The sequence below is a fragment of the Elephantulus edwardii genome, unplaced genomic scaffold (genome assembly GCF_000299155.1).
Source record: "Elephantulus edwardii isolate Elephantulus edwardi_28Jun2011 unplaced genomic scaffold, EleEdw1.0 scaffold00042, whole genome shotgun sequence".
In the NCBI taxonomy this organism is placed as follows: Eukaryota; Metazoa; Chordata; class Mammalia; order Macroscelidea; family Macroscelididae; genus Elephantulus; species Elephantulus edwardii.
This window is the reverse complement of record NW_006399792.1, coordinates 7898603-7912596: the sequence shown is the minus strand read 5'-3', so window position 1 is coordinate 7912596 and position 13994 is coordinate 7898603. Positions and strand designations below refer to the sequence as shown.

The following is a 13994-nucleotide window of genomic DNA, read 5'->3' as shown; positions in this document are numbered from 1 at the left end:
AAAGTGAACAGAAGAAAGTTAACATCTACTTCAACACAAAACATTAGCTCTTAAAATGTGAACCTCACTACCTAGAACTTACTAGTCTTGTAACAAGATCTTGTATTAACCTTCCTTTTCCATAGTCTTATTTCTCCAGCTGATTATCTTCTTCTTGAAATGAAATGTTTTTAAAGAGTTCATAAGATCTTAACACAGGAGTTCTAGAAATATTTATGAAGGAATTCACTGATGGCCGATCCTTCAGTACAGCAGTGACTGTCCCTTGTAAAATGATAGGGATTTGAAAGGACCTAGAGGTTTTTTTAAAGTATTACCAAAAACCAACAAAAAATACATTCCAATTGCTCCTGACTTAGAGCAACCTGACAGAAGATGCATTAATTTCTATTTATACTAACTGTGCATTGAAATTTTAACTTCAGCTGTCTTTAAAGATGGTCCATTTCAATCAGTAGTATTATGAATACCACTGTTACATTTGCAAGCTCAAAGGAATTTCAGTAACTAAGTTTTGTTAGAGAAACAAAGCTAGTCAAGAAAACAACAGCTACAGAAACGGAGGATCAGTTGGGACAATCAGAAAAATGATAAGAGGCTCTAGAAGAGAAGAAACAATAAAAAAAAATTTTAAAAAAGAGAAGAAACGAGTGTTTTGTAAAAAGTGTGGTCAGTACAGTCAGTGCTACCAGAGTTCAGGTGAAAACTAAAATTATCACTGGGTTTGCTGTTGTATACCATTGGGTCAGAACTAACCCATAGCTGACTCTCCAGCAGGGTTTCTGAGGCAGTTAATTGCACGGGAGATTACCCATCTTTCTCCTGCAGAGCAGGTGGTGGATTCAATCTGCATTATCTTTGCATCGGCAGTGCAATTCTTAACCAGTAAGACACCAGAGCTCCTTTTACATATCCTAAAACTCACTGTTGTCAAGTCAATCCTGACTTGTGACAACCCCCTCCACTGAGGGGATTGAATTGACGTTGTAAATCTTTATAGAAGCAGACTGCCTCATCTGTCTCCTGTGGAGCAAGCTGGTAGATTTGAACCTTGGACCTTCTATTAGCAGCCCAATACATAACATGCTATAATACCAGGGCTCCTACATGTGAATATATCATATTAAGAAACTAGAACTCAAGCAGGAAGGACAACTAGATGTGACTGTGAAGTGAAAAAAGTTAGTGCTAACAAGGAGACATGAAAGGCTGATAGAGTTCTGCTATGTTGTCTCATGTCTGAAAGGATCATGGGCATATTTCCTTTCCCTTGATTGGCATTAATATGAAACAATGGAAATTTATTTTCATTACAGCAAACATTACCATATAATTTTTCAATTCCCTTGAACTGCACATAAAGGTCTTTCACTTTGCTGGGCAATGAATAAAAGGGTCCACGGTCATCTGATGATGACTCGAGTGCTTTCTTAGCAACATTAATTTCTTCAGATATGAGAGTCTCTTGGAGCTGCTTAGTCTTAGAAAATACTGCTGTTTGGGCTTTGGCATTTCCAGTCATGGCACTTTTTAAGTGATCTTTAAGACTTCTTCTCCTAGTCACATCGGCACTAGTTTGGACTTTAGAACAAGATTTATCATTTTGTTGGGGAAGCTCCATTTGACTGTGTGGTAATGCTTCATTCAAGGCCTGGCAAGAGGATGAATTTCCATCTCTTCCTTTTGTAAAATGATTACTCAAATTATTTGAAGAATTATGTAAGTTTTCAAAGAATAAAACCTGTGAAGAAGGTACATCATATAAAAGGTCCATTTCTGACTCAACAGTGACATCCTTAGGCTCACTCAGGTTCATGGTGTGCTCATTATCTTTCAATACTGCACTTTCACCAACCACAGGGATGCTGAGTTTGTTGTCTTCAATGTGTCCTGAAGAAAGTACTTTAGTGGCAAGGTCTTTATCTTGTTTCTTCTGCTCAGGAAGGTGTATGTATTTTTGTTCCAAGTCATCAATTTGATGTAAAAGAGAGTTTTCAGCAAAGCTATCATAGTCACCAAACATGTCCTCTTCACTGTCATACTGGGGGGGTGGGGGGAGGAGGGGAAAGCAAAAATACTTAAGGTTAATTCAAGTTCTATTAAAAACACAAATATAAGTCTAGGACTGCACCAGAGATAAAACTACCTGGTGAAGTTTTTACAGTCACTGGAAAATATTTCCTGATATTCTAAACTCGGGTTTAAAAATATGCTCTTATAAAAATTTTCCTAACTAAGTAAAGAGTACTTGGAGTGTTTACTGGAGGAAACTGAAGACTATATCCTTCAGGACAGATTAGAACTCAATACAAAACAAATACCCTTAACAAGTCTAATAATAACATCATGGGCGGGGGTGGGGGCAATCACAAAACTTCTCTAGTTTTTTCCCTTTCCCTCGCTGGTCTTTTCTCTCTCTTCATCTTTCTTTTCTAACTCTCTTTTCTTTTGTAACCCTCTCAGTTATGGCTTATTTATTTTCTTTAAACAACCCATCTTGTTTGTTACTATTTGTTTTCTCTCCCTATTTTTTGCCCCATCTAATAACTCTCTGCAATCACTTGTTATGCATCAGAGAGTTGGACAATGACTAGGGAGGGCAGAAGAGAACTGATGCCTTTGAGCTGTGGTGCTGGAGAAGAGTATTGAGGGTACCATGGACTGCTAGGAAAACAAACAGATTCATCCTGGAAAGGGTCAAACTGGGTGGCTCCTTGGAGGCAAGGATTCTGAGGCTTCGTCTAACATACTTTGTTACATGTTGTAAGGTGGTCCTTGGAGAAGGACATCATGCTTGGGAGGGTGGAGGGATGGCACAGAAGGGGAAGACCCTCTATGAGGTGGACTGATTCCGTGACTGGGGTAATCGGATGGGTGTGACAGAGGCAGTGAGATTGGCACAGGACAGAGCAGGGTTTAGGGCTGTTGTACATATGGTTGCTATGAGTTGCAAACAACTTGATGGCATAGAACAACAACAACAACAACAGGCAGTGACAGAATTTAGTGCCGCTAACCCCTTCTCCAGCTTTACATATGGGCAAGAAGAAAGATCAGCTTCTGCTTCACCTGACTGAAGAAACACTGTAATCAACACTGAACCGGTCTGCCTTCAACTGCTCTACATAAAGAGCAGAGAAGTGTACACTCACCTCCGTTTTCTATCACATTCACCAAAAGACAGGAGATGAAAAGTTAAGCCTTACCAAATTAGCAAGAAGGCAAAACACTTGCACGGTCCAATAAAAAGACAACTAATACTACAACAAGTCAGAGGGAACATCATTATAAAACTGTCAAAAAAACAAACCCCAAAACAAAACACACACACACACAAAAACAAAATAAAAAAACCCAAGTCAAGATGGAACAAGAAAGTGAACAAAAGCAGAAATTTTATCAGAGGAAGAAATGCTAACTGAAATTTCTTAAGGCATTAAAAAGAATGATAGGTAAATGTCTTCATCAGACTGAGGAAAAAGTTCCAGGAAATCACAGGGGGTAAAAATCTAGGAAAATATACACAAACCTCTAGAAGACTTAAAACAAAACAACAAAAAACAAACAATAAAAAAAACCTAACACTAAATAGGTAACAGAAGTGGACAACATAGTGAAATGGAAGACAAATCCTTCTGTCAGAGAAATAGAAAAAAAAGGAAAACATAGAAAGTGTAAGAATTATATGGGGGGGAAAAAAAAGAATTATATGGGGCAACATGAAGAAGAAAAACTTACTGGAATTCTAGGACAGAGTGAAAAAAGAAGCACACAGGAAACCATTGAATATTTGCTAGAGAAAATGTCCCAAATATTATATAAAAGGGAAAAATCATTTAAGAAGATGAGCAAAGTCAAAACAGGATAGGCCCCAAAAGGAAAACACCAAGACAATAACAAACTTTTCTAAAAGACAAAGAAAGAAAGAAGTAGCTGGGGGGGGGGGTTGGGGGAGATTTATCTACAAAGGCAAACCACTAAGTTCCAACTTCTCCACAGAAGCCATGCAGGGAAGAGGGCAATGGATGACAGAGAAAGAAAACTCTGAAAGAAAAACACTGCTAACCAAGAATTCTCTAACCAGCAAATATGACACTGAAATTAGGGCATTCCCAGAAAAACATAAACTAAACTAAGGGGATTTGAGAAAACCAGAAAATCTCTGGGAGCTCTGGTGGCCTCGTGCTAAGAAGCTGCACTGAGCTCTCTCCCCCCCCGCCCCCCCCCTTAAGGCATTATTTTCAAATCCTCCAGCAGCTCTGTGAGAGGATAGGCAATTTCTTCCCATGCAAATTTCTGCCTCTGAAAACCTGCTGGAGAGTCAGCTAGGAGTCAGTTCCAACTCAAGGGCACACAATAGCAACAAATAACAGACTCACTTTACAAGAAATACTTAAGGGAGTTCAACGGACAGAGAGCCAACAATAGGCAAAAACCTGAGATTAACATACATTACAATATCATTCAGAAACTGGCCCAGACATAAAAATAGACAAAGTATAATAAACATGGGAAAATAAAAATAAGGACCAGACGTATCAGTCTTAAAATGAAAACGACAATGCAGAAAGAATGGAGAGGAAGTCAAGGTGATTTCAAGATAATGTGAACTATTTAAGACTTGAGAATAAAATAAGTTATAGGATAAACTCCAAGAAAATTAGTAAATTTCATACTAATAAAAAAGAAGAAAATAATAGGAACTTAGTATACACTAAAACAACAGCAATGAAGGCAATAAGAAAAGCCATCAACAAAATTATCTCAGCACAGTAAAGTAAATGTAACAAAACAAACAGCATCTCTACAAAAGAAGAGAACAAAATGAAAGCAAAAATTCTGTATGCACTAGTCAAGAAACTGAGGACTTGAAGCGCTTACTGCAGAAGGTCAAGGACTGCAGCCTTCAGTACGGATTGAAGCTCAGCATCAAGAAAACAAAGATTCTCACCACTGGGCCTACTGGCAGCATCAGTATGGATGGTGAAGATATTGAGATAGTTAACACTTTTAGTTTTCTTGGCTCCACAGTCAACACTCTTGGTAACAAAAGCCAGCAAAATCAAGAGACAAATTACACTGAGAAAGTCAGCCGTCAGGGACCTCTCTAGAATACTAAAGAGCAAAGACATCAGGCTGGAGAATAAGGTGTGCCTGATCCAGGCCATAGTCTTCCAATTGCATGCTATACATCAGAGAGATGCAGGGACTAGGGATAATTGATGCCTTTGAGCTGTGGTGCTGGAGAAGAGTGCTGAATATACCATGGACTGCTTAGGAGAACAAACAGGTTTGTCCTGGAGAGGATGAAGTCAGGCTGCTTCTTGGAGGCAAGGACTCTGAAGCTTTGTCTGACATACTTATGGCATGTTGCAAGGAGGGACTGGTCCTTGAAGAGGGCATGTTTGGGAGAGTGGAGGGACAGCACAGGAGAGGAAGACCCTCGATGAGATGGATCAATTCTGTGATTGGGGTAGTGGGAGTAGCTGTATTGGAGACAATGAGGTTGGCACAGGACAGAGCAGGGTTTAGGCCTCTTGTACATAGGATTGCTATGAGTCACAAACGACTTGACGGCACATAACATCAACAACAGTCAAGAATAAAAAGAGTATAGCATAATGGGTAAAATACAGCCCATTAACATGCTGCCTACATGACATACAACTTATTAAAAAACCCCAAAAAACCAACAGACATACTCTTCAAATCCACCAGTTACTCTGCAGAAGAAGGATAAGTAGACTCCTGTGTAATTTACTGCCTCTGAAAACCTGCTGGAGGGTGAGCTATGGGTCAGTTCTGACTCTAGGCATACAACAAAAAACACAAAGTATCAAAAGATGGAAAAAAGATAGCAGGGAACTGCAATAAAACATAACAAGAGGAACAATCCAATTTCTAATAAAATTTACTCCAATGTAATAATCATCATTTGAGATGTTAGGTATTACATAATGATTAAAAAGATTAATTTCTATATACCAAATAATAGAGAGCTGCTAGATACAGAAACCAAACTTTAATATATTTGAAAAGTAGACTTCAAAACCTCACTACTGATGGACAGAATGACTTTGAAAGAAACTCAACAAAAGATGTAGAAGAACTAATTCTTTCCCCTGGAGTCAGAACTGACTCACAGCTGACTTTCTAGTGGGTTTTCAGAGGCAATAAATTGCATGGGAGGAGAATGCTCAACTCTCTTCTGCAGAGCTGCTGGTGGATTTGAACCACCAGACAGGGGACCACACCATGACAGCTCTCTTCAGGAGAATTAAGCAGTGTAAGATTAAACAAGATCTCCCGGACATACTGAACACAACATATATTCTTCTCTAGTGCCTATGGGATATTCTCCAGAACAGATCCTATGTTGGGTAAGAAAGCCAGCCCTTAGTAATTTAAAAAACACAGTAATACTACAAAGCATCTTCTTAGATCACAATGCTATAAAATCAGCAATCAACAAGAAGTACATCAAGGAGGAGGGAATCAAGTACAAAGAAACTAACATCCTGTGTGGACACTACAGCAGTCAAGAAAGAAAGAGACAAATTGCACTGGGAAAATACGCTGTCAGGGACCTCTCCAGAGTACTGAAAAACAACGATGTCAATGTAAAGACTAAGATGCACCTGATCCAGGCCATGGTCTTCACAATTACTTGCCATGCATCAGAGAATTGAACAATGACTAAGGATGATAAAAGAAATGATGCCTTTGAGTTGTGGTGTTGAAGAAAAGAAGAAAACAAATAGGTCTGTCTTGGAAATGGTGAAATCAAGTTTCTCCTTGGAGGTTAGGATTTTGAAGCTCCCTCTCACATACTTTGGGCATGTGGCCAGGAAGGGATCAGTCCTTGGATACGGACATCATGCTCAGAAGGGTGGAGGGACAGCACAGTAGAGGAAGACTCCGGATGAGATGGATGGACTGTTACAGTAACTAAGGCAATGGGGGTTGCTGTGTCGGAGTCAGTGAGTCTGGCTCAGGATAGGACAGGCCTCAGAGCTGTTGTACATAGAGCACATAACAACAAAGGCAGTAACTTCAAATTATAGATATGAGTTCTTGCTACTTAGTTGCATGCACAGCTTTAACAATACAGAAATGGAGTTAGGAGAGCAATTAATAGATGAACTAAAATTAACAGAACTAGTAAAGGGGAGGAAAGCAAAATGAAGGCCATTAAATAAATGGCCAACTGTTTACACCTGGAAGAGAAACTCCCAAAATTTTAGTGTTTCAACTTCCTCGCCTTCTCTAACTGGTCTCTCACCCTCTTTTCGGTGGGCATGCGGGGTAGGAGGAGGCCTGGGTGTTTGCCCCAGTCATGAAAGTGGGGAACGGGGTACGGAATTACATGGGATTCTAAAAGTAGTGGAGCCGTACCTCGACGGGTTGCAGGTCCAGAGTTTTCCGCCGCCGGCTCCCAGCCACCATCTCCTCCTCGTCCACATTCTCAGGTGCAGGTTCGTGCTCGGCCGCAGTGCAGACGGCACCAATGCTCTCCAGGCTAGGACGGGTCCTTTTGCGGTAAGACACCCGCCGGCGGATGCGGGAGCCATTCTCATCCATGACAGGGGCCTAGGGCTCTGCTAGAACTTTGTGCCCCAGAATAAGCAGACAGACCCAGGAAGAGGAGAGAGTGGGCAGGGTAGCAAGCGGGAGAAACTGTGCTCACGTTCCATCCACGACCCCAAACTAACCTCCCGGGGTCACTCGACCCACAGGAAGATTTGGTAATGCTCGCAGGGACGCAATCCTAGGAGCCTGTCTAATCATGAGCAGCCTCTGACTTTGAAGTATTGAGTGCGGGCTAATTGGTAGTGCGCAGGCGCACGGGAAACCGCGCCTACTCTATGCTGGAGTCGTCTGCGTTAGCAAGTGGAACCTAGTACTCAGGGCTTGAGCCTGCGGGGGAAGAGCACCGGAAGGGACCAAACCGGACGATTTTGAAACAGGAAAGACACGGGAAGAACGAGGAACAATGGCAAGTACGGTGACGCTCTGTGGTGCTTTGAGAAGAAAAAAATTGACGCATTTGGTAACGGCTGCAGTCGGCCTCAGAGATTCCAGGACTCACTCGGGTAAAGTGGTCTCCATGTTCTGTCCTCCAGTGTAGCATTGCGACCATTCCTTAGGCCTAGGTCGGCCCTCTTCGCAGAGAGGCGGCGACATCTTTGTGATTACGACCTATCCAATGTAGACGGGGATCCAGAATGACCCTAAACCAGTGTTTTACAGCGGAAGGAGCGGGAGATACTATCTAGTGCACTCCCCTCGCCCTCCAGATGACAGGGAAGCAGTGGTGAGGGTTTACCTGCTGGTAAGCTTAGTGACTAAAGACATTTCCAAAGACATCTAACTGATTCTTTCAGAAGATATCTAAATTCACAGATTAGAGTGAATTGTTATGCCAGTTTTAAGGTCTCCGAATGTTATTTCTGCACAGCACAAATTGCCTCTTTATTTTTGAAGAGACTACAGTTGCCTTGCTCTTTGGAGATACTCCGTTAACCCTTTTCTTTTCGGTGTAACGGTGCCAGATACTTTAAATATTTACAATAAATACTGTTTCTAATTATAATGAAGGGAAACTTTTAGGAAGAGAACAATTGATAGGTGATATTGTAGGGGAATAATGTGCCCTTTCTCCCTAGGAAGGAGCTTTGCTGGCCTTTTAACTGTAAAGTATTAGGTTCTAATCCATTAGCCATTCTGCGAGAGATGAAAAAATCTTCTCAGGACCGTGGTGGGTTTTGGTTGCAGCAAGGAATGGAAAGTAGAACCATTGTCATGTCCCACTTTATCCCCAGTCAAAACTAAAGATTTTTAATTAAGTCACTGAAAATGAAGAATATAAAAACTTTTCTATTAGTTCCTTTGATTCACTTTGTCCCTGTTAAAGTAAAAAAAAAAATCGTTAGAAAGAATTAATATGCTGGTGTTTCTGTGTCATTGTAGTGCTATGGAAAAGAGCTTGCTCCCAGTATAAACAGGTGACCAACCATGAGGACTTGGTAAGAGATGATTTTCCTTTATTCGTAATGTGAAAATATCAGATTCTTACTATATCTCAACTCTATGAGAAAGTAATGAAAATAATGATTATTGATCCACAGTTGAAAATTACAGTCCTAAATTCCATAAGAAAACACTACATTTTTTTCCTAGATATTAAATTTAAGGATAATGTGATTTGGGGATTTAAAAAGATAATTTTGGTGAATAGAATAATTACATGTAGGTTTGTCCTAGAGAGGGTAAGACCAGGTTGCTCCTTGGATTTTGAAGTTCTGTCTCATACTTTGGGCATGTGGCCAGGAGTGACCCTGAATGAGATGGACTGACACAGTAAGTGAGAAATGGGAGTAGGTGTGTTGGATTCAGTGAGACTGGCTCAGAATAGGGCAGGGTTCAGAGCTGTTGTATATAGGGTCTCTATGAATCACAGGCAACTTGATAGCACATACCAACAAACAATAAGAATGAGTAGAAAGTGTAGCTATAGGTCAGATCTTTTCCTAGTTTTGAAGTCACAATTTTTTTTGCCAGTCTTGTACAAAGAGTGGAGGTATAAGACATAGGGAGGCAAAGGGACTGCCCCTACTGATCTTTGTTAACTTCACAAAAGGGAATAATTCCCATTAGCAACATCCATAAAACCAAACAAATTCCCATCAGGTCAGACATGACCTCCAATCTCTTATACCTACTTCTACTGATTCCAACAGCAATCATATATTGTTCTACTGCTGGATCTGAAATCTGTTGTAATGGCTCCACAGATCTCATAAAACCATTTGAGGCTTACTAGGAAAGTTAACTCGCAAATTTGTGAAATTTTCCTTATTTTTTTAAGGGACGTCATGCTTAGAAAGGTGGAGAGTTTATGAAAGAGAAGACCCTCAACCAAATAGATTGACACAATGACTCTGAGATCATGAGGATAGTACTGGACAGGACAGGTTCAGATCTGTTGATCATAGTGTAGCTATTAGTCATCCTCATCTAACAACAACCAGGAAGTTGATATGTTACAAGTCAAATTAGCAGCAGGATGTAATTCCTCAGTCAGGACAGCTTCTCAAGCAACTTGCAGGCCCTTTTTAGCCTTTAGCCTCATGACTTAGGTCAGTGTTACCATTACCTTAATCCTGCCAATTATGGCCTCTCCCCTTTTCCTCTCTAGTAAGCTGAGGGAGAAGGCCCCTGGCTCTGCCTCCATGGTCAGCCCTGTCTCACTTTAGTCCCTGGTTTTCTGCTGAAGGGACTATGCTGGTGTGATTGGCACAAAACTGACCCTGAATGAAGTTCTCTGTCTTTGCTGCAGAACTTGCTCAGCATGAATTTGGTAGAGTGGGGGAAACTGTCCAATCCCATCATTAGTTAATACCCACTCATGTGATGAAAGTCAGTCAGTGGTGAGGAAAGCCTTTTTTTTTTTTTATTAATTTTTAATTATCTGCTTGGATGGCAGACATGGTCTCTCTGGGGTATATTCCCAGTAATGGGATTGCTGGGTCAAATGGTATCTCTATTTGCAATTTTTTGAGAAAGCGCCACACCGCCTTCCACAATGGTTTCACCATCTTCCATTCCCACCAACAGTGAATAAGAGTTCCAGTTTCTTCACATCCTCGCCAGCATTTGTTGCTTGCTGTTCTGTTATATTTTCCTATTACTGGGGTGAGATGATATCTCATAGTTGTTTTGATTTGCATCTCTCTTAGAGCTAGGGACTTTGAACATTTCTTCATGTGCTTGTTGGCCATCTGAATGTCTTCTTCGGTGAAGTGTGTCTGTTCATATCCTGTGCCCATTTTTCTATTATTTACCTTTATCTTATAGTGGTGTTCAAGTATTTTATAAATTCCGGATATAAGTACCTTATCTGACATGTCATTACCAAATATTTTTTCCCAGTCTGTGCCTTCCCTTTTTACTCTATTGGAGAAGTTTTTGGATGTGCATAGGGATTTGATTCTTAGAAGGTCCCATTCATCTATTTTATCTTCTCCTGGTTGTAGATTTTCCAGGATACTTGGAAGTCTTTTTATGTTTTGGATTAGGACCACTAAGCTCTTCCAAGCTTTTCTTGAATGAAGTTTATAGTCCTTGGTTTTAGTCCTAAGTCCATGATCCACCTTGAGTTGGGTTTTGTATATGGAGTGAGGTGTGGATCTTGTTTTAGTCTTCTGCATACAGCTTTCCAATTTTGCCAGCACCATTTGTTAAAAAGGCTGTCATTTCCCCACTTAACTGATTTCATCTCCTTGTCAAAAATCAGTTGACCTTAGGTAGATGGGCTGATTAATGGATTCTCAATTCTATTCCATTGATCTATGTGTCTGTCATTGTACCAGTACCATGCTGTCTTAACCACCACGGCAGTGTAGTAGGATTTGAAATCAGGGAGAGAGATGCCTCCTACATTTTTTCTATTTTTAAGGAGTGCTTTGTTTATTCGGGGCTTCTTTCCATTCCAAATGAAGCTAGAGATTACCTTTTCCATCTCCTTGAAGAATGGGATTGGTATTTGTATTGGGATTGCATTGAACGTATAAATTGCCTTTGGTAGTATTGCCATTTTCACAAAATTGAGTCTTCCTATCCATGATCCACTATCATATCATCTGCATAGAGAGATAATTTTACCTCCTCTTTTCCAATTTGGATTCCTCTTATTTCCTTCTCTTGTCTTATTGCTACTGCCAAGACTTCCAATACAATATTGAATAGGAGAGGTGATAATGGGCATCCTTGCCTTGTTCCCGTTCTTAAAGGGAATGCCTTTAGCCTCTCTCCATTGAGAACAATGTTGGCTCTCTGGTTTGTGTATATACTATTTACTATGTTGAAGAAGTTCCCCTCTAGTCCTATTTTGTTAAGTGTTTTAATCAGGAAAGGGTGTTGGATTTTGTCAAAGGCCTTTTCTGCATCAATTGATAGGATCATGTGGTTCTGGTTCTTTGCTTTGTTAATGTGATGAATTACATTGATTGTCATCCTTGCATCCCTGTTATGAATCCCACTTGGTCATGGTGAATTATTTTTTTTTATGTATCGTTGGATTCTATTGGCCAGGATTTTATTCAGGATTTTTGCATCTATGTTCATGAGAGATGTTGGCCTATAGTTTTCTATTTTAGTGGTATCTTTACCTGGTTTTGGTATCAAGGATATGTTTGCTTCATAGAATGAGTCTGGGAGAATCCCAGAGGAAAGCCATATTTAACAATAAACTTGTGTCATCACAAGTCTTTGCCTCATTCCTAACTTTTTTTTTTAACCATTTCCAGTTTTTATTCTTAATATTATGATCAAAACTGCAAAGGCAGATTTACCTCTGAACAACTAGAGGGAAATTCTGGAAGGTTTACAAGAACACATACTCAGCTAGAATTCTACTTAAACTGTAGTTGTTCGAAAGGTAAAATTCATTCCTGTATTTTCTCAATAAGTCTTCCTTATTTTTGCCTTTCTCTTTTCCAACTTGTCGAGATCTGGATTTATATTCAAGGATATCCTTCTGATCTTCATCCATTTTCAGCGTGGGGTAACCACCTTGCTTGGGCGAATGCCCACATGTACATTAGACTTCTCATGCTGCACCCTTTCAATGTACATGACATACTTCTTTACATCTGGACTACTTTGCCAATTTGCTGACCTTTGTAGTGTCCTTATACCACGTGGATTGTCATGCTTGCAGATGGACATGGAACACACAGAAGTTGTACTTCTGCTGCAGCCTATTGGAGAGTAGGGAGGACATGATCTTGTGCATGTAGGAGGGGCCATTGAAGTGGCCTTTGCAGTTCTTGCTGTGGTTTGAGGTCATGAAAGAGTTGAACTTCATTGTGACTGTCAGACATCTTACAGCATCAGACTGTCCATGCGCAAGCTCATTCCTCACCTTTGGGAAGATAGCCATATCTATTTTGGGTTTTTAAATAGGTTAACACAGTGATTCCAAGTGGGCTTGAGCTTGGTGGAGATCATGAAGACAAAGAAGGATAGGCAAAGTTTAATCTGTTCATGGAGTTGCAAATGAATCATAGACAACTAGAGGGCCCCTAACAAGAACAAAAGAATCCTTATAAATGGGAGACCAATATTACAGCTTTATGATCATACATGAAATGCAGCATCCCATAATCTGAAAATGTGGTTTAAAGTCCTGGCATTGGTCTTGGACAATACCGGTCAGTCCGTCTGCGCCCCCCGCCCCCATGTGAAAAACAGTGTATATACATTTTATTCACTTTGTATGTAAACCAGTATAAAATATTTTTTTTTTAAAAAACCCAACCAACTTCCATTTCAGTAGTTATAATTTTCTTGCCAAAATTTCCTTTTTCATATTTTTATTTTTTGCAGTTGCCAAGTGGATTCTGGCTCTAATGACCCACATGCTCCATTCTAGGATTGTGCCCACCAGTCTCCAGTGGCTTTCTCAGAATTATATCAGTAGACTCTTCTTCTGAGGAGCCATTGAGTGAACTTCATTCTGCATCATTTTTTCCCCTACTAGTTTATTTATAAAGTTCAAATACAAATTTGAACAAATTCTTTCAATTTCCCTTAACACCCCCCCCCCCCATCAAATTGTACAACCTCATGATTAATTCTCCCTTCCCCCGGCACATCCACAAATACAGATTTTCTTACTTGCAAAACCATTTTTTTAATACCAATCAGACTATGAGGAGTCTTACAGCACAATGGTTATTTAAACACGTAACCAACTGAAAGGTTGGTGGTTTGAACCTGCTGAGTAACACCAAAGGAGAAAGACCCAGCATTATGCTCCCATAATGATCACAGCTTAGAAAAATTATTGGGCAGTTCTCTGTCTCATGGGGTTGCTATAAGTAAAAAAAATCAATTCCCACTGCACCCAGCAACAGTCAGTATCTACCAGGTGTTTAGGAATATGTTGAGGGGAGGAAGGGTAGGCAAGGAGAAAAGTACAACAGTGAATG

The 13994-nt window shown here is 40.2% G+C and overlaps 1 protein-coding gene across 1 annotated transcript in view; it reads right to left on the bottom strand.

Moving 5' to 3' along the window:
* HELQ (helicase, POLQ-like) overlaps positions 1 to 7581 on the bottom strand; it is a 66305-nt gene extending 58724 nt beyond the window's left edge. The window contains 4 exon segments of the mRNA XM_006885260.1: positions 1327 to 2041; positions 7004 to 7007; positions 7272 to 7387; positions 7390 to 7581. Of these exon segments, the coding sequence (XP_006885322.1) occupies positions 1327 to 2041; positions 7004 to 7007; positions 7272 to 7387; positions 7390 to 7581 (1027 nt within the window).
* Positions 7582 to 13994: the final 6413 nt, after the last annotated feature.